This window comes from Callospermophilus lateralis, chromosome 10 (genome assembly GCF_048772815.1).
Source record: "Callospermophilus lateralis isolate mCalLat2 chromosome 10, mCalLat2.hap1, whole genome shotgun sequence".
NCBI lineage: Eukaryota > Metazoa > Chordata > Mammalia > Rodentia > Sciuridae > Callospermophilus > Callospermophilus lateralis.
This window is the reverse complement of record NC_135314.1, coordinates 40,369,215-40,391,312: the sequence shown is the minus strand read 5'-3', so window position 1 is coordinate 40,391,312 and position 22,098 is coordinate 40,369,215. Positions and strand designations below refer to the sequence as shown.

General features: G+C 37.4%; 1 protein-coding gene and 1 pseudogene across 2 annotated transcripts in view; both read left to right on the top strand.

Moving 5' to 3' along the window:
• The first annotated feature begins 1,427 nt into the window (after nucleotides 1-1,427).
• Nucleotides 1,428-22,098, top strand: part of Parl (presenilin associated rhomboid like) — a 45,262-nt gene continuing 24,591 nt past the window's right edge. Inside the window, exons 1-4 of one of the 2 annotated variants that reach the window (XM_076867691.1) lie at nucleotides 1,428-1,596; nucleotides 13,049-13,244; nucleotides 13,881-14,021; nucleotides 17,310-17,358. In XM_076867691.1, the coding sequence (XP_076723806.1) occupies nucleotides 1,472-1,596; nucleotides 13,049-13,244; nucleotides 13,881-14,021; nucleotides 17,310-17,358 (511 nt within the window). In that variant the 5' untranslated portion in view covers nucleotides 1,428-1,471. Of the gene's footprint in view, nucleotides 1,597-13,048; nucleotides 13,245-13,880; nucleotides 14,022-17,309; nucleotides 17,359-17,391; nucleotides 17,415-22,098 lie in introns of those variants that run through there. The other variant, XM_076867692.1, reaches the window with a different exon arrangement.
• Nucleotides 10,165-12,217, top strand: LOC143408683 (52 kDa repressor of the inhibitor of the protein kinase pseudogene; annotated as a pseudogene).

Genomic DNA, 22,098 nt, shown 5'->3' with positions numbered 1-22,098 from the left:
TTCTCTCTGCCCAATATGTTTCAGTCCTTCTCTTGTTCACCTCTGTTTGTTTCTCTGGGAAGCCTTGTTCTGCAGCCTCCCGTTCCTATCACTTGACTGAGTTATATCCCCCTCTTCTGAATTTCACAGAGCCTTGTGTTTCTCTGATCATAACACTTATCACAATGTATTGTAATTGTTTATTTACTTGTTCCTTTCTTCCCCAACACTGTAGGAACTTTGTGATGTTAAAGGTAGTATCTTCTAAATTATATTCCCAGATTTAGCAGTAGCCTGATATACTGTAGGTGCTAAATAAGTATTTAAAGAATGAATGAGGTGTTATAGAAAATGCATAAAGCAGTATAAGAGTACAAAGAAAGAACACTGAAATCAGAGTGGAGGTCTGGGAAAGGTGTCCAGAATCCATGACATTTGAGGCTGATCTGAAGGATGAGTTGGTTAGGTTGAAAGGCCAATAAAGAGAAAGGTGTTCAGGCACTGAGAATGATATAAGAATGCACAGAAGTGGAAATAGTGCCTTTGAGAGACTGCCAATGATTTAGTGTGGCTGCAACTAGGGTCAGAGTGATGGGGAGGCAGGAAATAAACTGGACTGAGGAGCAGGCAATCTGGATTTTCATTTCATCTCAAGCTTGGACTTTTGGTTAAAGATAAAAGGCACATCATTCCACATATATTATGACAATATAACATTAAATGGTAAGAAATAATTGCCATTTAAGATAACTTGGGTTTGGTGGATTGGGGAATGTAGCTAAGTGTTACAGTGCTTGCCTAGCACACGTGAGGTCCTGGGTTCAATCTCTTGTACTAAACAGGACAAATAATACAAATGAAAACTTGGTTTGCAATGTTGGTTCCGGGGTTCATCCCCCCCACATACTTTTTTTTCCCCCCTTTTATGGTCCTGGGGACTGAACCCAGAGGGGCTTTACCACTGAGCCATATCCCCAACCCTTTAAAAAATTTTTTTTTGAGACAGGGTCTCGCTTAATTGCTGAGGCTGGCCTCAGCCTCCTGAGCCACCGGGATTACAGGTGTGCGCCACTATCAGGGACCAGTTTGGTAACTTGGGGCAAGTCACTTCGCTGAGCCGCTGAAGCAGTGATGAATGCATCTACTTCAAGAAGTGTTTTGTAAAGATTAAATGTGATAAAATGTCTGGTACACTACTCAATAATGTTAGTTTTCCCTTTTATTTTCCTTCCAGGCCTCGTCTTCGTCTTCCTCATTCGCAGACGACAGACTCCTAGCCGCTCTTCGGAAGGTTCTGAGACCCACGCTTAGCGGAGGGAGAACCACGCAGCACCAGTCAGGTACGGGTACTACGGACCAGTCCGGCCTCCGCTGCGCCGCGTGGGGGCGCTCTAGGATGTTCTTCGGCGCTCTATGGTTTTTCCTTCGCCCCGGAAGTGGTTACGCGTTGGGGTTAGTAAGGTCGGGCCATGGTGGGACAGAGGTTGGGAAGATGGCGTGGCGAGGCTGGGCACAGAGAGGCTGGGGCTGCGGCCAGGCGTGGGCTCCGCGGGGGGATGGCCGCAGCTGCAATGAGCTCATTACCGCCCTGGCCCCGCCGCGGCTGCTCGGACGCAGGTAATGGCTTCTCCAGCCTTGTAGCATCTGGGTCCCTGAACTGTGGCCGCGCATCCTCGGGGGCAGAGGCCATCCGGGGCGTTCATCCCTTTCTTACTTGCTTTCTCCTCCTCCTCTACTACTTTGGCCTTCGTTCAGTTCCTTGGTGTGCGTCTTGAGCTGCCCCGGCTTAATCCTCCGCTGAGTCCGGGCTTTCCACATTCCCACTGGGAGAGAAATGATGGGAAGAGGAGCTAACAGTTGAGGGCTAATTACTGCCACGCTTAATAATCCTAAGAGGAAAATATTGAACCTAGTTTTTAAGTTGTTTTTAACAAGCAGTTGTATAGTTGGTAGAACAGTAGAGCTGAGATTTTATATTCCATCAGTCGGGGTATTAAGCCTGGGTTTCACTACAACTAATTACCTTCTTTAGCGTTTAGACGGCTAAGAGAGGACGGAGTCAGAGGAAAACATCACTGTGCCTCTTGCAAAGTCCTGAGAGAGACTTTTCTGCTGAATTGAGACAGCGAAGGAAAGCCACCTAAAGTGCCCGAGTAGAAGCTGTGTGAAGGATATAGTCTATCAGTAATTGCTGGTTTTGCATTAAGATAAATTCTAAATTGAGATGATAATCCCTCAACAGTCCAAGAATCTAATATGTATTGACTTTGAAATTTCATCCAGTTTTTTGTTTTTTTTTTTTTTTTTTTTTGGTACTGGGGATTGAACTCGGGGGCACTCAACCACTGAGCCACATCCCCAGTCCTATTTTGTATTTTATTTAGAGACGGGGTCTCACTGAGTTGCTTAGCACCTCTGGGTTGCTGAGGCTGGCTTTGAACTCTATTCTCCTATGTGGCTGGGATTAGCGCCTGCCTCATCCAGATTTTTAATTCTCTCAATTTCTTTTTAAATTTATTTTTAATATTTATTTTTTAGTTCTCGGCAGACACAACATCTTTGTATGTGGTGCTGAGGATCGAACCCGGGTCCGTGGGCACTACCGCTTGAGCCACACCCCCAGCCCCAATTCTCTCAATTTCTGACTTGGTTAGATGGTTGTCTCAAATCCACCTGATTGATGGGAGCAAGGACCCTGAGGTGTTAATCAACTTCTGAGCTCACCAGTGGTAAATAATTAAAGCTTCTATACGTTGGAGCTATTGTGTAATCTTGAACATCGCCTGGAGGGTTTGCAGAGTTTGTCATTTCCCAGGCTTCACCCTAAACCTATAAAATCATAGTCTGGAGAGGGATAGGAAGAATGGAGGAACTAGTAGTAAGTACAAGCACTCCAGCTGAATTTTATTAGGCATTTGTGAAAAACTTTCATACATTGTATCTTAGCTTAATGATACTGTATCCTGGAGCTGAGGAGATCAGGTGGAAGTAGTGAGATTAAAGTAGTCCTGATACTATTTAATCTGATACTGTTTAACTCCCTTTTGAAATTCCATGGTTTGAGGGGTAAGAAAGAATGAAAGAAGAGGCTGAGCATGAGCTGAGGCAGGATGACTGAAAGTTCAAAGTCAGCCTTAGCAATTTAGTGAGACCCTAAGCAATTTAATGAGACCCTGTCCCAAAATATTTTAAAAGGCCTGGGGTTGTGGTTCAGTGGTTAAGTGCCCCAGCACCGCCCCCCCAAAAAAATTAGGAAAAAATGTTTAGGAAGAATTCTAACTTGATTAATGAGGAGCCTCCAATAAAAACTGGCTGCAAAGACCATTTGGAACAACAATGAGCAAGAAATGTGTGATGATGAAGATTAACACCTCATTTTTTTAAAAGCTTGTTACTTATGTGGAAAGTTTGAAAGTGGCATTTTTGTGGTTGCATGTAAAAATGTGCTTTACTTGAAAATGTGAGTAAGCCTGAAATAGCATTTGCTCCTTGTCTCTGGAAACAGGCACTTAAAGTTAATAGGGAATATGAATTACCTTCTATATAACCTTTATTAGGTCTTCTTTGAGTTCTTCTGGTTCTAAAATCAGTGTGCAGAATAATGATTCAGTCCATGTGACTAATGTAATGGGCCTGAAGAGGGGCCAGGCATTTGCATTTTACAAGCATTGTAGGTGGTGATACAAGAATCTACAAACTTATGCAGATCCAGGGTGCCCACCAAGAATGATTTCCACATTTTTAAAGGGTAAAACAAAAACAGTAAGATGTAACAGATTTCAGTCCAAAAAGACTAAAACATTTACTATCTAACCTTTTCAGAAAAAAAACTTCACACTCTTCAGAAATTCTACTGTTATCAAGCTTCTGGCAGAAGTTCTGAAAAACATTACTTAGATTTGAAAATAGACCGGCATAATTTGCTGATTGTATGAAACTAAGGGAAGAAAAAAGTTGACTGTAGCACCTACATAAGCCTTATTTTTTTTTTTTAGATTGAGGTGACAGTCTTAAATATATTTAGGTAAGACACTTGGCAAATTAGTAAATCAGGTATGTTAAATTACTTTCCCTGCTTAACCCATCATTACTTAAGGCTTTCTCTCTCTCTCTCTCTCTCTCTCTCTTTTTTTTTCCCCTCACAACTGGGGATATAATTTATGGTAGAATGCTTGCTTACGTTTTCTTAAAACTGATCTTTTGGTCCGGGTACTAGGAATTGAACCCAGGGTTCAATCCCTAATCTCTAATCCCCCCACCAAAAGATCAGTTTTAAGAAAATTTAGGATTTCCTCCTCAGCCCAAATATATTTATTTTGTTTTAAGTGGAATGAATTTGATCTGTGTACTTAGATACATCTTGTCTATTTTCAATATTAGGCCTTTCCTACTTAATTTTGTTCATATAGAATTTTAGTGACAGATATTAGCACTGACCCATATGTATATTTATCAACTTCTGAGCTCACCAGTGGTAAATAATTAAAGCTTTATTATCACATTATCTTCATCTTCAAACTTGTAAAAACAATTCATAGTGAAACTATTATCTCACCAGTAAGCCAAATATATGGATTTTTTTTATTATATGGATATTTTCAAATATATGGACTTTTTCTATTTAAAAGTTATGGGATCATATTAAGAACAGAACCATAACAATTGTGTGGCTACTAGAAACTCAAGAATCCAGAGCTCTGGTGGTAAAGTGCCCTGAGCTCAATCCCCAGTACAAAAAAGTAGGAACCGCTTTACCTGGAGGATCAAATTCACCCTGCTGCAGGCCATAGTTTGTCAACCTCTAATTTAAAACTTCAGAAATGTATACTCTCAAATGTATCCTGCCCCAGAGACTACTAAATTGGAATGTGAGTTTAATGAGATCCCCAGACTAAAGTTTTCCCCAAGCCCTGGCAGCACATGAGAACTACCTGAAGACCTTGAGAAAAACCACTGAGGGCCTGGCCCCACTCCTTGAGGTTCCAATTTAATTAATTCAAGCTGGGACCATGGTATGGCATTTTTAAAGAGAATTTCTAATGTGTGATTAACACTGAAAATTACTGCTCTGGACTAAATCTTCAGAATCTTAAATGCCACTACTGGTATGTGGATTAAAAAACATGGCTTTGGTATCTTGCAGCTTGCTTTATTCAGAGTAGGAGTTGATTTCCTTATTCCTTGAAGTTGGCCTTGTGACTTCCTTTGACCTGTAGTATGTGGCAGAAATATTACTAGGGGAGGCCTAAAGTCCAGAAGCTCAAGAGACCTTGCAGCTTTTGCCCTTTTGGACATTCCCACTGCCATGGCAGAAGCCCTTTCTAGACTACCAAATTCTGGGATTGTGCAGAGAGCGAGCTAGCTGACAACCAGCACTAAGGCTTCAGAATAAGGAGTGACACCTTCTTAGATTCCCCAGCTCCAGGCAAACAGTCCGATAACTGGCTGTTTGAGTGACCCAGGTGAGACCAGCAGAACTGCCCAGCTGAAGGCAGCTAACTGGTAGAATCATGAGAAATAATAAATTGTGGTCTTAAGTCAGTTTTAGAGTGGTTTGTTACGCAGTATTGAGGCAACTCGGAAAGGTGCCGCCAAATCAGGTTCTGCTGACTAAAGAAAGATCTGTGCTGCTTCCACCATTATTTTTGGTAGAAAATATGATGCCTCAGATCTTTTTACTAAACTCAGTTTTGAATTCAAGTGAAATGCCAATGTGTCTCATTAGCATCTTAGTTACATCTGAGACCCTCACTACAAGGGGATTTGGGGAATAGTTCTTGGCTTTCCACTGTGTACCTTGTGAATGCATCCTAGGCAATAGATTCTGTGAGTCAAGACATAGTATTGAATTTTATTCTGTATGTCCAAATGTAATTTTCTGTAACTATACACACACACACACACACACACACACACACTGTATACTGTATCTGATAAGTTCTGAACTTAGCCCTGGGATCAGCTTGTTTAACACTCTTTTTAAGGTCCTCAACTCTGTTATTGTTTCTAATGAGATTCACAAGGTAAATAGTCTAAGCAAAAGATCTGACTTTGCTTCTAGATTCCCACCTTAGTGTCTGTGTTTCTTTCCAAACCTTGTGCTTCAAAATATTTTAAAATATTTATTTATTTACTTTTTTAGTTTTAGATGGACACAATATCTTTATTTTATTTTTATGTGGTGCTGAGGTTCGAACCCAGTGCCTCATGCATGCCAGGCGAGCACGCTACCACTTGAGCCACATCCCAAGACCCTGTGCTTCAAAATTTTAAGTGAATGAGATGTGGAAGAAGTAATCTTTCACTAGATTTGGTTGATTAATTTAAGCTGTTGGCAATATAAAAGATTCATATACTTTGTATTTCTTGGTATAGTAAGAGAAATGAAAGGAACCACCAATACAGCTTGTCTCTATAGTAAACATGTTCTGATTACTTTGTCATACCCTGTTTTGGTCCCCAGTGGCATTTTGTTTTGATTATTTCTTTATTTCCCAGCTCTAAGTTACTTTGGAATTTTTTAAGAATATTTATTTATTTTTAGTTTTCAGTGGACACAACATCTTTATTTTTATGTGGTGCTGAGGATCAAACTCAGCACCCTGCATATGCCAAGTGCACGCTACCGCTTGAGCCACATCCCCAGCCCCTGGAATATTTAATAGAAATCAAATCAATTGCAAAGACTTAACATCTACCATTTGAAATATCATTTGGGATTTCATTTGGCTGAAAGTAAACTGATGATTTGTTTAGATAAGTTATTTTAAGTATTATGAGATTATTGTAGTTGACTATTGTTGCTTGGTAGCTCAAAAATGTCAAGGTTAATATCTAAATCCTTGGGTCTTTCTCTTGATGTTTAAGATAACTGCTCAGCTTAAGGCATTATTCAAGGCAGAAAAAAGGGAGTGGTTATGTTTGATAGAGACAGACATCAGTGATATGTCTTTATCAGGTAAGCAAAACCTTTCCAAGAGGTTCTTGAAAAATCCCTAAGTCTCAACCAGAGTTTTGTGTGATTTGGCCACACTTAACTTCAGGAGAGGCTGAAAAACTGAAGATATTTATCTTTCCTGGTCACTACAGAAAAAGCAGGCAAGGAGAGAGGATTGGAAATAATTTGAATTTAGCCATTCAACAGTGTTTGCTAAAGGATATTCTTTCACAAGACTTTTAACAGGATTTCAAAAGCATTTAGATTTAGAGCAACATTAGCATTGTTTGAATAAGTTCTTAACTTTCTATAATAGATTTATTTGAAAGAAATATCACTTATTTGAGAATAAATTCTGAATTATATAAACTTTCCAGTGAAATTACTTTATCACCACATTCCAGCCTTGCTACGTGATTTCTGAGATGAACTAAGTGGGCTCAGTGTTGAGGAGAGAGGGTAGTGTACACATGTGATAGTATAGTGGACATACCATTTTTGAGTATAATTGCTTCCAAGATACCTCCACCTAGATATCCTACAAGCATATTTTTTTATGCTGAAAATATTTTGAGACATACTTTACGTATTGTACAATATATAAGTATTAACTTTAGAGCCAGTGAAGTCTGATAAATGTGTATACCTATGCTACCATTAATCTAAATCAGGGCAAAGAACAATTTCCATCACCCTAGAAAGTTCTCTCACTCCTTTTTAGTCAAGTCACACCTATTTCAGGCAGCCATTCTGATTTTTAGTGCAATATGTTAATTAGTGTGCCTGTTTTTCAACTTCATATGCCTGTTTTTCAACTTCATATGTAAATCACAGACCAAAATATATTTTTTATATTTTATATTTTGAATATTCTTTTGTTTGACTTCTTTTGCTCAGGTTTTTTTTTTTTTTTTTTGGTGGCGTCAGGGACCAGGAATCGAATCCAGGGACATTTAACAAAACACCCTGGAGTCACATCCCAGTCCTTTTTTTATTTTTTGAGACAGAGTCTTGCTAAGTTGCTGAGGTTGGTTTTGAACTTGTGATCCTCCTACCTGGGCCTCCCTAGCTGCTGAGATTACAGGTGTGCGCCACTGTGCGGGGTTTGCTCATTGTTTTTGAGAGTTCTCCCTGAGGTATGATCATCAGGTGAAGGTTTTCTTTTAGCCAAGTATAGTACTTAATTATATGAATCTATCACAGATTATTCAATCCCTTGTTCATAGAAATGTAAGTTCCAGTTTTTAGCAATAAGAAGCTCCATGACCTCGCATCTTCTAGTCTCCTCTTTTGAAGCTGTTAGCTTTTCTTATCTTGGTAAATAGTCCCACCTTCCTTTCAGTTAGTCAAAGTAAGACTGACAGACTGTGTGTGTGCACGTGCATGCACTTGTGAGCGCAAATGAGTATGCATAAGAGCCAACACTACTCCCCTCATTGCATCCAGTGCCTCATGCAAGTGAGGTAAGTGTTCTACCCGGAGTTACATTCCAGACCTAACGATCATTTTAACTCCTTTCTTCTAATGGATTATTACTAACTTGTTTATTAGGAGCTATGCTTGGTGGTAAAGATACAAGGACTACAACACTATAATCAAGTAGGGTTAGAGGCAGTGATTAAGATAAATATTATAATCCATTTAGAACTCTGGAAGGGCACAGGAGAGATCCTTGAAGCCTGGGGGAGTTAAGGAAGACTTACTGGAGGAGGTCATATTCTGAAAGGCACAAAAAAATTGGCTGGACAAAGTAGGTACTAGAATAAGGGAGTAGTGTTGTCTTAGGCAGATGAAGGGAACAACAAAGAATTCAATATAATTCATATAATTAAGTACTACACAATATAATGGGAGTAAAAATGGTTTTGGGTGGTAAAGAATTGCTGAGAGGAGGGCGAACATATAAGGGATGTGCTGAAAAAGTATTTTGGGGTTTATTTTTTGTAAGTCATCACATGAGTTGCAGTAGAAAGTATATTGTGGGGTTTAAAGCAGGGGAACATTATGTTTGTGGGTAATACAATGTGAAGGATGAATTTGGAGTGTGGAATATTAAAAGGGATATTAGCTAGGAAATGGTACAAGTGTTCTAGACAGAAGTGATGGGCTAAGAAGTTGTATTGGAATTAGGGAGAGATTTTTAGTCCTGTGAGAGGCATTTGAGGAACTATTGAATGAAGAACAGTGATGTGAAGAAAGAACATGGGACATATTAAAAAGTGTGTAAGTTCAGTAAGTCATTGGTGTACTTTAGGCGCAAAGTAAGGGACCAGACTAGGTATGAAAAGCATTTTTGTTGACAGAGTTGGTTTTTAATTGGATGTTAAGAGTAAAAGTGAATTCCAAATGACATATTTTAACCTCTGAGACTGATAGAACTGAGAGATAAGTCAGAAAATGGAACTGTTTGTAGAAGCGAGTGAGTTAGTATCCATGTGAATATATTGGTTTTAAAGTAAGGGGAGCACTATAAGAAGCTGGCCGGTTGGCCTGGCTTCCCTCCCCTGCCTATAGGGATGGGCGGGCTGACAGGCTGCCCTGAGGAGGTGGGGAGGTGAGGTACTTCTGTGAAATTACTCTGTCGCAGACTGCAAGTGGAAGAAAACTCTTGCATGCAATCCTTTTGGGTCTTTCTTCAGGTTCCTGTGGGATCAGGCCAGATGCCAGAATTGGGAAAATTGTAGGAAAGCTGACATGGAAGATAAAAACACCTGATTAGCTAAGTAAAGTTTTCAATTATGTGCCAAAACACTTTGAGACTTCTGATTTATAGAACTATGCATTTTACAGAGGCATCAGAAAACTAAATGATTGGGTTATTTTCTTTCTTAAAATTAATTGAAGCATGGGGGTGGGGTGCCTCAGATGTACAAGACCCTGGGTTCAATCCCCAGCACCATATTATAAATTTAAAAAATTAATTGAAGCAGATACTTGGGAGAGTCCTTATAGGACAGTTTTTATTTTATTTTTTTGAGATAACACAATACTAGCAATATTTGATCTAACCAGTCATTTGAGCAATTCACATAGTAGACACAGAAAACAATAAAAGAATTGAGTGATAAAACCAGGACACCAAAACAAAACAAAAAATGATGAAACTTGTGAACAAAGAACAAAAACATAAACATTAGCAATGCTCAGAACTCCAGTGCAGAAGAAAGGGGTGATGAGCAGGCTGAAGACATTTTGCCTGTAGTCCTTAAAGAGGTAAACAAAAGTCTTTATTTGAAATTTTGATTCTTATGAGAAAACAAAACATACCTCTATATGGGCGAAAGGCTGATGAAATCCCTGAAGGTCTCTTCACTCCTCATAACATTTAGCCACTGCAGGAGTGCCAAATAAATTATAGCGAAGAGGGCCTGAGAAAGCACTTTGAGACTACAGTGATTAACACATTGTTATGTTCAAAAATAGCAGAAACACATGTTAAAGATCTGTAAGCAGCATTTGAGAAGAAACCCTCCAGGATTTTTTCCAGTTTTTTTCCATTATGAGGTGTGGATGTAGGAGGGGAAGAGCACCTTCCTGTGTTGGTAAGGTTTATAGATAAATCTCATAAAATGAGAGGAATTTGTGGTCTTACTGCCTTAGGAAGTTAATGAAGAAATTTTGGCTGTGAAATTTCACACTATGATAACTGAGAAGTGGGAACTACATATGGAGTATTTCATGGCCAGGCTTACATTGTTTCTAGCAAATTCTATTCCAAAATGAAAGTTGCTGCTTCAAGACTTTTCGAGAAATATCCCCAAGCTATCTACACACTCTGCTCTTCCTATACCTTAAACATGTGGTTTGTAAAATCAGTGCCCCTGGGGCTATCTATTGCATTAGGAATAATGAAGAAAAGTCTTTTTCCCATCCACAACTCTTTTAGAACTTGACAATGCAATTTCTGTTCTTCTTCAGAATAGTGAGGAAACTGGTAAAGAACTGAAGGAAATTTGCCATTCTCAGTGGACAGGCTGGTATGATGTTTTTGAAATTCTTATTTATTTTTTGGGGGGCTACTGGAGATTAAAACCTAGGGGTGCCTAACCCTTTATATACATATATATTTTAAATATTTATTTTTTAGTTGTAGTTGTATTTTAGAGATAGGGTCTCACTGAGTTGCTTAGGGCCTTACCAAGTTACTGAGATGGGCTTTGGAATTGCGATTCTCCTTGCCTCAGCCTCCCAAGCCACTGAGATTATAGGTGTGTGCCACTGTGCCTGGCCCTTTTGCAATTTTAGTGGGCCTCAGGTAAGTGGGGTTTTTTTTTGTTTTTGTTTTTGTTTTTTTTTTTTTTGGTAGTTGTAAATGGACAGAATGCCTTTATTTGTTTATTTTTATGTAGTGCTGAGTCTCGAACCCAGTACCTCACACTTGCTAGGTAAGCACTCTGCTACTGAGCTACAGCCCCAACCTGCAAATGTTTGTTTTATGTTTAGATGTTGTCTATGTAGTAACACAAATATTAGGTGGAATAACTGTATAGCTGTCTGAGCATCTGTACTCTGTTGTGCAGTAAGAGATTTTTATTTCATTGTTACCATTTGCTGTTTTAAAAAAATGTTTTATCTTTTACAAGAGACTTTGGGGAAAAATCTCCAGGGACAAACCTCTGATATATTCTTTGCTCCCAGCTTCAATACAATGCTACATTGACTCAGGAAGTCATGGAAAATATTGAAGTTTATCATGAGTTTTGGTTTGAGGAAGCAACAAATTTGGCAACCAAACAATATTCAAATGAAACTCCCTGGGAAATTTTGTAAGTCTTGGCAGGGTAACTTGGAAACTTAACTAACCTCTGAAAGTTACTATAAAGAAACTTTAATGTTCCAACAGTGGAGCACATCATTCAGGAACTTAAAAGATATCTTTTCAGAAGAGTGCCTTATCTCTGGTACCTTCAGTCATGGGATAGCTTAAATTCAGTACATCAGAGGAGCATCATGCTTATGTATACAAAAATGACTTGCCTTATCCTGACATGCTCTTCAGCCAAACTTCACTGTTGAAGAATCAAATGGAAACACAGAGGGAAGATATAAAGCTTTCATCTACCATTTATGAGGCCCTCCATCTGCCTGATGTCATGTTTCTTCCTAGTACATACGCCTGCAATGAAGCTTGAGAATGAGCACTATGAAAATGTACAAAAGCATCTCAAAACATACTTGAAGAACACTTTGACAGATCAAAGATCAAGTAACTTGGCTTTGCTTATCATAAATTTTGATGTAAAATATGACCTGGATTAAATGGTAGACCATATCAAACATTTAAGAGCTTCCTATAGATAATTCAAAAACTATTGAAAATATTTAAGAGACTTTTAAAATGGACTTTCTCTTATATTGGAAGAAAAGCTATATGGTACATGTAGGCCCCTTAATCACTGAATATCTTTGCCTACAGGCCTCCCCTGTTAAAAAAAAAAAAAAAAAAAAAAAAAACTCCTAATAGTCAAAAGTCAACACTAGGCTTCATTGTAACATTTCATAAGATGCATTTTCTCCTATATCTCCTCAAAATTTATTTCTTCAGTGCTGGAGTTGTGGCTCAGTGGTAGAGTACTTGCCTAGCATGAGTGAGGTGCTAGGTTCGATTCTCAGCACTGTTTATAAAATAAGATAAAGATCCATCAACAACTAAAAAATGTTTATTAAAAATTTATTTATTCAGAACTGATAATACCTGACAACTAGATCCACGATGACAATAAATGTTATATCTAAAAGACTTAACTAAAACAATTCCAGAGTGCTACTTTTTTAGCAGATGTCATGCAGAAGTGAAGTACAGTACTTCCAATGCTGTCTTCTGGAGAACTTGTCTGAAGAACAGACAAGTCTTCAAAGCATGTGAGATCAAACAGATGCCATGTATATGGGGAAATTACCAATGGCTAATGTAGGTTTTGTTGATTGATGGAAGTACCCTCTGAAGTTGCTGTAGTTTGTATCTCTTCTATTCCAAAAAAGTTAAATGTTATGATTTTGATTTCTACCTGGGTTAGGAGTCCTGACAGTGGAGTGAGGATAAACTGAAGTGGTAATAATGTAGGCCAAGTAGAAGCTTGTATATATTTGCTAGATCCCACTCTGTTTCTAATATGATATTTCCCTCCACAGGTTTAACTTTTTTATTCAGCAAAAATGTGGATTCAGAAAAGCTCCCAGGAAGGTTGAACCTCGAAGATCTGACACAGGATCGAGTGGTGAAGCATACAAGAGAAGTGCTTTGATCCCTCCAGTAGAAGAAACAGTCTTTTATCCTTCTCCCTATCCTATAAGGACTCTCATAAAACCTTTTTTTTTCACTGTTGGGGTAAGAGTTCATATCACTGGAAGTTTCTTACCTAGCTTGTTTCCAGTGTAATGTTCAAGTACTATCAATCTGTTTGGGTTCCTTTAGAGTAAGAACATATTGTGTGTGGGGAGGACGATATCAAAAGAATCTGGGTAGCTGGGCTCGTGAATTCTGATTACAGAATGGATTTAATAATTGCTTTTTCAGAAAATTTTTTTAGTTATACATGGACACAATACCTTTGTTTTATTTACATATTTTTATATGATGCTGAGGATCGAACCCAGGGCCTCACATGTGCTAGGCGAGCACTCTGCCACTGAGCCACAACCCCAGCCCCCTAATAATTGCTTTTAGGACCTGCCCCAGTCAGTATATAAGTCTTAGAGAAGAAATTTACAGGCCTTTTGGCATAGCATTTCAAGAGATACAATGTGAATTTTTGAATTCATTTGGAGATTTGTTGCTGGAAACAGGCCTTAAGGTCTTACGAAGTTAACAAAATGGAAAACAATAAAATGTTCTTGTCACCTGATAGTTTTTACTGTGCCAGATGTTCCTTCTATTGGTTTGTAAAAGCAAAGTATTGTCCTTGGAATTAATAGAGACCTATTTCCCTGGTAGTTTTTTTGTATTACATTTAATTTTATATAGTTTACAGGCTGTGCATTTGGATCAGCTGCTATTTGGCAATATGAATCATTGAAGTCCAGAGTCCAGAGTTATTTCGATGGTATAAAAGCTGATTGGTTGGATAGCATAAGACCACAAAAAGGAGGAGACCTCAGAAAGGAGGTAAATATAAACATTACTTTCTTTGTTATAGTTAACCACAATTTTTGAAGTCTGGTTATTTATGAAGTCTTTTTTAGATAATGGTTATATTCCATCCGTAGATGTGAAGACAGTGTACTTAACATTCTTCTTTAAAGTCCTTTTACCACAGTAAGTATTATTAATGTGTTGTCTGTCTGGCAGTGTTGTACTTGATAGTGTTCCAATAATTTTTTCCTTCTACCCATATGCATCAAATTCACCACAGGTAGTCATTAAAAATTAATGTATTGGGTCCTCATCCCAGCCCTACTACAGTATAAGGCCCATTATTTTACTTGTATCACCTTGCTGGATGACTTCAGAGTGTGTATCAGAATCAGAGGAGTTATTCAAAATATACATGCCTTAGGGGTAGAGCCACCAACTAACTGGATTTTGAAGAGCTTTCTAAGGTAAAATCCCCACTGTTGAGTGTTTCTGACTCTACTTAGTATGGGATACAACACAGAGGTACAACTATAGAACTTATAGAGATTTCTATTTATTTATTTGGGGAAGGGAGTGCCAGGGATTGAACTCAGAGGCACTTGACCACTGAGCCACATCCCCAGCCCTATTTTGTGAGACAGGGTTTCACTGAGTTGCTTAGTGCCTCCTCATTTCTGAGACTGGTTCTGAACTTGTGATCATCCTGCCTCAGCCTCCCCAGCCGCTGAGATTATAGGTGTGCACCCCGCACCTGGCTTCCATTTATTTTTTAATATGCACATGGTAGCCCCTCTGTCCTCTGAATGATTTGTTTCTCTCTCTCTTTTTTTTTTTTTTTTTGGCAGTACTGGTGATTGAACACAGGGGCACTTTACCACTAAGCTACATCTCCAGTCTTTTTAAATTTTGTTTTATTTTTTTTTTTTAATTTGAGACAATCTGATACTGGTTGATGAGAGCCTGAGAAGAAAAATCTTGGATTTTCTTTTTATTAATGACAGTTTGAGGTTTTCATATTTAGGGAGAAGGAATCATTCCTCTGTTTCCCCATAGGTACAAGAAACGTGATCCCTGGCTATTTCAGAGAAGCTTTATGGCAGAACAATGATAATATTTGCAGGTGAAAACAATAACTAGCAGATTTTTATTCAGTATATTATTCAAGAGGATTGTAAAACAGACCTATTACATAACCCTGGATCCCTTCAGATCTAGAGGTTTCCAGCATGTCTCTGTGCTGTGAACTTTTAATGTCCAAGCGTACCTCAATTTTCTTTTTTTTTTTAATATTAGTTGTTGATGGTCCTTTATTTATATGTGGTGCTGAGAATTGAACCCAGTGCCTCACACGTGCTAGGCAAGTGCTCTACCACTGAGCCACAACCCCAGCCCCCAAATGTTTCTTTAAAATGGTGAAAAATAGGGGCTGGGGTTGTGGCTCAGTGACCTAGCATGTGTGAGGCACTGGGTTTGATTCTCAGCCACATTAAAAAAAAAAAAAAAACTAAATAATTTTTAAAAGGTATTAAAAAAAAAAAGATTCACTATGATGGAAACACTTCATGGAAAGAAAAGGTGAAAAATAGCATAAGCAATATATATATAATCTTAGTCCAAAATAGATTTTTATAATAGCTAAATGATAGGTTGTGATACATAAAATTCATGCCCATTAAAGAAAACTGTTACAATACATAAATTTAAGATGGAAAATAAAAGTTTTAGACAGCCTGGGCAGCAAAGCAAGATTCTGGGACCCCATTGACACCACTACCTGTGCAGTGAATAAGGTCTGGGAACTCATGCACAAATTTATTATAATTACAGAAATGGAATCACATACATACTGAACAGTAATTTTTTTTTATCCTGAGTTTTTTTCCATAACAAAATCTAGTTCAATTTTATAATTAGAATGTGTTTTCTTATTTTAAAACTTTAATCATGGAAAATTATAAACAGATACAAAAATAGAAAAGTATTATGTACTACCATTGTCCAACTTCAGTGGTTACTAACAGTGCCAATTTTGTTATACATCTATTTCCCTTTCATTTCCTCTCCCTCACTGCATTATTATTTTTTCATTTGTTTTGTAGTACTGGAGATTGAACACAGGGGAGTGCTGCTATTAAACTAACTTCTCAGCCCATTTTATTTTTTGTTTTGAGACAGGGTCTTGCTAGGTTGCCAAGAGGGCCCTCAAACTTGGAATCCTTCTGCCTTAAGCTCCTGAGTTGCTGGGAACACAGGCATGCACCACTGCCCCTGGCAAGTCTTAGGCATATTTCAGTCATAAAAATTTCAGTGTATATCTTTAAAAATTTAGGATTCTCCTTATATCTTTTTCTGAACTTCAATGCCATTATTATATCTTTTAAGAAAAATAGCAATTTTGCTACAAAATATTCTCAGGATTTTATTTTTACCTTATTTATTTATTTATTTATTTGAGACCAGATCTCAATGTATGTTTCAGGCTGGCCCCAAGCTCCTGGTCTCAAGTATTCCTCTTTTCTCAGCATGGTGTATACCACCCTACCTACACAGATTTTTTTTTTTTTTTTTTTTCCTGATGGTACTAGGGATGGAACCCAGGGGAGTTTACCACTGGACTATATTCCCAGTTCTTTTTATTTAAAGACAGGATCTTACTAAGTTGCTGAGGGTCTCAGTAAATTGCTGAGATTGACTTTGAACTTGTGATCCTCCTGAGTCCCTGGAATTACAGGCATGTGTCACTGGAATTTTAAAACTGGCCTCAGCTGGAATTTTAAAACTCAATAGGCCCTTGGTGAATAATCTCTCAGTGCCTGTCTATATCTGATAGTGTAGCTAGTTGCTTCACATTATTGATATTCCTCCTGGCAATGCTGCTTGATATCTATTATTGTCCCATGTATATATCAGGAAACCGAAGCTATGAAGTAAAATATCTGGTCAGTGACTCTGTTGAGAATGTAATCTTACTAAAACACATGCTTTTTCCATTCTACTGCATTGTGATTGTTTTGCAAATGAGGAATCCCTCTTTTTTTTTTTTTTTAAACTTTGTTTTGTTGTAGTAGACGGACAACATGCCTTTATTTATTTATTTATTTTGTAGTGTATGTCGTCATTATATTTTATTTATTTTTATGTGGTGCTGAGTATTGAGCCCAGTGCCTCACACATGATAGGAAAGTGCTCTGCCACTGAGCTATAGCCCCAGCCTCAAGAATCCCTCTTTCATACACAGGCATTTCCTTTCTGGATTTTCATTTTCCTAGCCTAAAAGTGTTTCACGTGCGGTGATATGCAATTTTCCTTCTGTTTTAGATTAACAAGTGGTGGAATAACCTAAGTGATGGCCAACGGACTGTGACAGGTTTGTGTTAGCTTACACGTTTTAGCCATTCAAGGGAAGAGAAATCAAATCAAAAGGTATAGTATGTCACAGGCAATGGCTTTCATACATGCTCACCAGTGGTTTAGAAGACAGTCTGTACCTATAGGCTGATTGATGTAAGAGTGCAAAAAAGTAGTTTGGCATGAGGGTTTTCATGACTTTCTGGGTCACTTATTTTCGAATTTTGATCTAATATGATACTGACAAAATGATTAGTTTGTTATAGAATCTTTCCTTGTAGCATAGCTCATGAGTAATTATTACTTCCCCTATTAAATAAGTTAAAGTAGACATTGATAAAAGTACCTTCTATATATTGGGTGCTTTATGCATATTATCTCCTTATCTTGCAGGGTTGCTTACAGGGTAGTTGTCTCTATTTTTATAGAAAGGAAACCAACTTTCAGAGAAGGAACTGTTTGAAAGTCAAACTGTTAATAAATAGTAGGGCAGAGTTTCAGAATGCAGTGTCTCATTCTAAAGCCAATTTTCAATCTATTCCACCTTTGCTATTTATAAGACCCTCTTTAATTGTAAACACGCTATGCATGTCATTATGATTATTTAATTTTTCTTCTTTGTAAATTTTTATGGAAAGAAAGATCTAGCTCTTTAACATTTTTATAATATTTTTTAGCCCTATGTGACTAATTTGGGAAAGTGGATTTGTAAGTTATTTCAGAGGAGATAGGAAAAAAATATTGTAGAGAATAGCAAAATATTGCCTTTAGTCACTTATTAGTACCTATCTAAGTAGAGAAAGTATGTTTATCTTCCTTTTTTCAGACTATTTTCTCTATCTGGAAGCCTTAATTTTTGCTTTCTCTTTTCCTGAACTCATTGCAGTTTTTGTCATTTTTAACACCTCCTGCCTTATACATGTAACAACCTTGAGAGAAATGTAAGGATCTTGAGGACAAGTGATTTGATTTTTCCATTTTGTTATAGCACTTAGCACATATATTACACTAGAGGCAATCAATTAAAATCTGTTTGAATGTTGAATGGTATCTTTGTTTTTTATTTTTTAAATTTTAATTTGTTATATATGACAGCAGAATGCATTACAATTCATATTACACATTTAGAGCACAATTTTTTTTTTGAGAGAGAATTTTTTAATATTTATTTTTTAGTTTTCGGTGGACACATCTTTATTTTTATGTGGTGCAGAGGATCGAACCCAGCGCCCCGCGCATGCCAGGTGAGCGCGATACAGCTTGAGCCACATTCCCAGCCCAAGAGCACAATTTTTTATATCTCTACTTATACACAAAGTAGAATCATACTATTTGTGTCTTCATACAAGTACTTAGGATAAGGATGTCTATCTCATTCCACCGTCTTTCCTACCCCCAATCCCCCTTCCTTCCCCTCCCTCCACTTTTCCCCTTTGCTCTATCTAGAGTTCATCTAATCCTCCCATGCCTCCCCTACCACATTATGAACCAGTAGCCTTAAATCAAAGAAAACATTTGGCATTTGGTTTTTTGGGAATTGGCTACCTTCACTTAGCATTATATTCTCTAACTCCACCCATTTACCTGCAAATGCCATGATTTTATTCTCTTTTAATGCTGAATAATATTCCATTGTGTATATATACCATGTTTTTTTTTATCCATTCATCTACTGAAGGGCATCTAGGTTGGTTCCAGTTTAGCTCTTGTGAATTGTGCTGCTATAAACATTGATGTGGCTGTGTCCCTGCAGCATGCTGTTTTTAAGTCCTTTGGATATAGACCGAGGAGTGGGATAGCTGGGTCAAATGGTGGTTCCATTCCCAGTTTTCCATGAATTCTCCATGCTGCTTTTCCATATTGGCTGCACCAAATTTGCAGTCCCACCAGCAGTGTATGAGTGTTGACTTTTCCCCACATCCTCGCCAATACTTGTTGTTCATATTCTTAATAGCTGCCATTCTGACTGGAGATGAAATCTTTGCATTCTCTGATTGCTAGAGATGTTGAACATTTTTTCACATATTTGTTGATTGATTGTATATCACCTTCTGAGAAGTATCTATTCCGGTCCTTGGCCCATTTATTGATTGGGTTATTTGGGTTTTGGTGTTAAGATTTTTGAGTTCTTTATATATCCTAGAGATTAGTGTTCTATCTGATGTGTGTGTGATAAAAATTTGTACCCACGTTGTAGGCTCTCTATTCCCCTCACTGATTGTTTCTTTTGCTGAGAAGAAGCTCTTTAGTTTGAATCCATTCCATTTATTGATTCTGGATTTTAATTCTTGCACTATATGAGTCTTATTAAGGAAATAGGGGCCTCTGACATGATGGAGAATTTGGGCCTACATTTTCTTCTAATTGACGCAGTGTCTCTGGTTTAATTCCTAGATCCTTGATGCACTTTGAGTTTTGTGCATGGTGAGAGATAGGGGTTTAATTTCATTTTGTTGCATATGGATTTCCAATTTTCCCAGTACCATTTGTTGAAGAGGCTATCTTTTCTCCAATGTATGTTTTTGATGCCTTTGTCTAATGTAAAATAATTGTAATTATGTGGGTTAGTCTCTGTGTCCTCTGTTCTGTACCATTGGTCTACCAGTCTATTTTGGTGCCAATATCATGCTGTTTTTGTTACTATTGCTCTGTAGTATAGTTTAAGGTCTGGTATAGTGATGCCACCTGCTTCACTTTTCTTGCTAAGGATTGCTTTAACTATTCTGGGTCTCTTATTTTTTCAGATGAATTTCATGACTGCTTTTTCTATTTCTTCTAAGTTCTTCTTTCTTTCTTTAGCATTCTGTAGTTTTTGTTGTGGAGGTTTTTCACCTCTTTTTATTAAGTTGATTCCCAAGTATTTTATTTTTTTGAGGCTATTGTAAATGGGGTAGTTTCCTCGTTTCCCTTTCAGAGGATTTGTCATTGATATACAGAAATGCCTTTGATTTATGGTTCTTGATTTTGTATCCTCCTACTTTGCTGAATTCATTTACTAGTTCTAGAAGTTTTCTGGTGGAATTTTTTGGGTCTTCTAGGTATAGAATTATATTGTCGGCAAATAGTGCTAATTTGAATTCTTCTTTACCTATCTGTATCCCTTTAATTTCTTTCATCTAATTGCTCTGGCCAGTGTTTCAAGAATTATGTTAAATAGAAGTGGTAAAGAGGGCATCCCTGTCTTGTTTTTAGATGGAATGCCTTCAGTTTTTCTCCATTTAGAGTGATATTGGCCTGGGGCTTAGCATAGATAGCTTTTACAATCTTGAGATATGTTCCTGTTATCCCTAGTTTTTCTAGAGTTTTGAACATGAAGGGGTGGTGTATTTTGTCAAATGCTTTTTCTGCATCTATTGAGATGATCATGTGGTTCTTCTCTTTAGGTCTATTGATGTGATGGATTATATTTATTGATTTCTGTATGTTGAACCAACCTTGCATCCCTGGGATGAAGCTCACTTGATCATGGTGTCTATCTTTTTGATATGTTTTTGTATTTGATTTGCCAGAATTTTATTGAGAATTTTTTCATCTATGTTCATTAGAGATGTTGGTTTGAAGTTTTCTTTCTTTGATGTGTCTTTGCCTGGTTTTGGAATCAGGGTGATATTGGCCTCATAGAATGAGGCCATATATTTGGAAGTGTACTCTCTTTATCTATTTCTTGAAATAAATTGAAGATTATTGGTATTAGTTCTTCATTAAAGGTCTTGTGGAATTTGGCTGTGTATCCATCCGGTCCTGGGCTTTTCTTGGTTGGTAGGCTTCTGATGGTGTCTTCTCTTTTATCTTGAAATTGATCTGTTTAAGTTGTATATATCATCCTGATTCAATTTGGGCAAATCATATGACTCTAGAAATTTGTTGATGCCTTCGATATTTTCTATTTTATTTCAAAATAATTTCTAATTATCTTCTGTATATCTGTAGGGTCTGTTGATATTTCCTTTTTTATCATGTGTGTTAGTAATTTGAGTTTTCTCTCTCCTTCTCTTCATTAACATGGCTAAGGGTATGTCAATTTTATTTATTTTTTCAAAGAACCAGCTTTTTGTTTTGCCAATTTTTTTTCAGTTGTTTCTTTTGTTTCAATTTCATTGATTTCAGCTCTGATTTTAATTACTTCTGCTTTTGGTGTTGATTTGTTCTTTTTCTAGGTCTTTGAGATATAATGTTAAGTCATGTATTTGTTGATTTTTTTCTTCTTTGAAGGAATGAACTCCATGCAATGAAGTTTCCTCTTAGTACTGCCTTCATAGTATCCCAGAGATTTCAATATGTTGTATCTGTGTTCTCATTTACCTCCAAGAATTTTTTGATCTCCTTGATGTCTTTTGCAACCCATTATTCATTCAGTAACAAATTATTTAGTTTCCAGGTGTTGGAGTAGCTTTTATTTTTTATTTTATCATTGATTCCATTATGATCTGATAGAATGCAGGGTAGTATCTCTATTTGCTAAGAGTTGCTTTGTGGCATAATATATGGTCTGTTTTAGATGTGCTGCTGAAAAGAAAGTATATTTGCTGGTTGAAAGATAAAATATTCTATATATGTCAGTTAAGTCTAAGTTGTTGATTGTACTATTGAGTTCTGCAGTTTCTTTATTCAGCTTTTGTTTGGAAGATTTATCCAGTGGTGAAAGGTGTGTTAAAAGTCACCCAGAATTATTGTGTTGTGGTCTATTTGACTCTTGAACCTAAAAGGAGTTTGAACGTGGATACTCCATTGTTGGGACATAGATATTTATAATTGTATG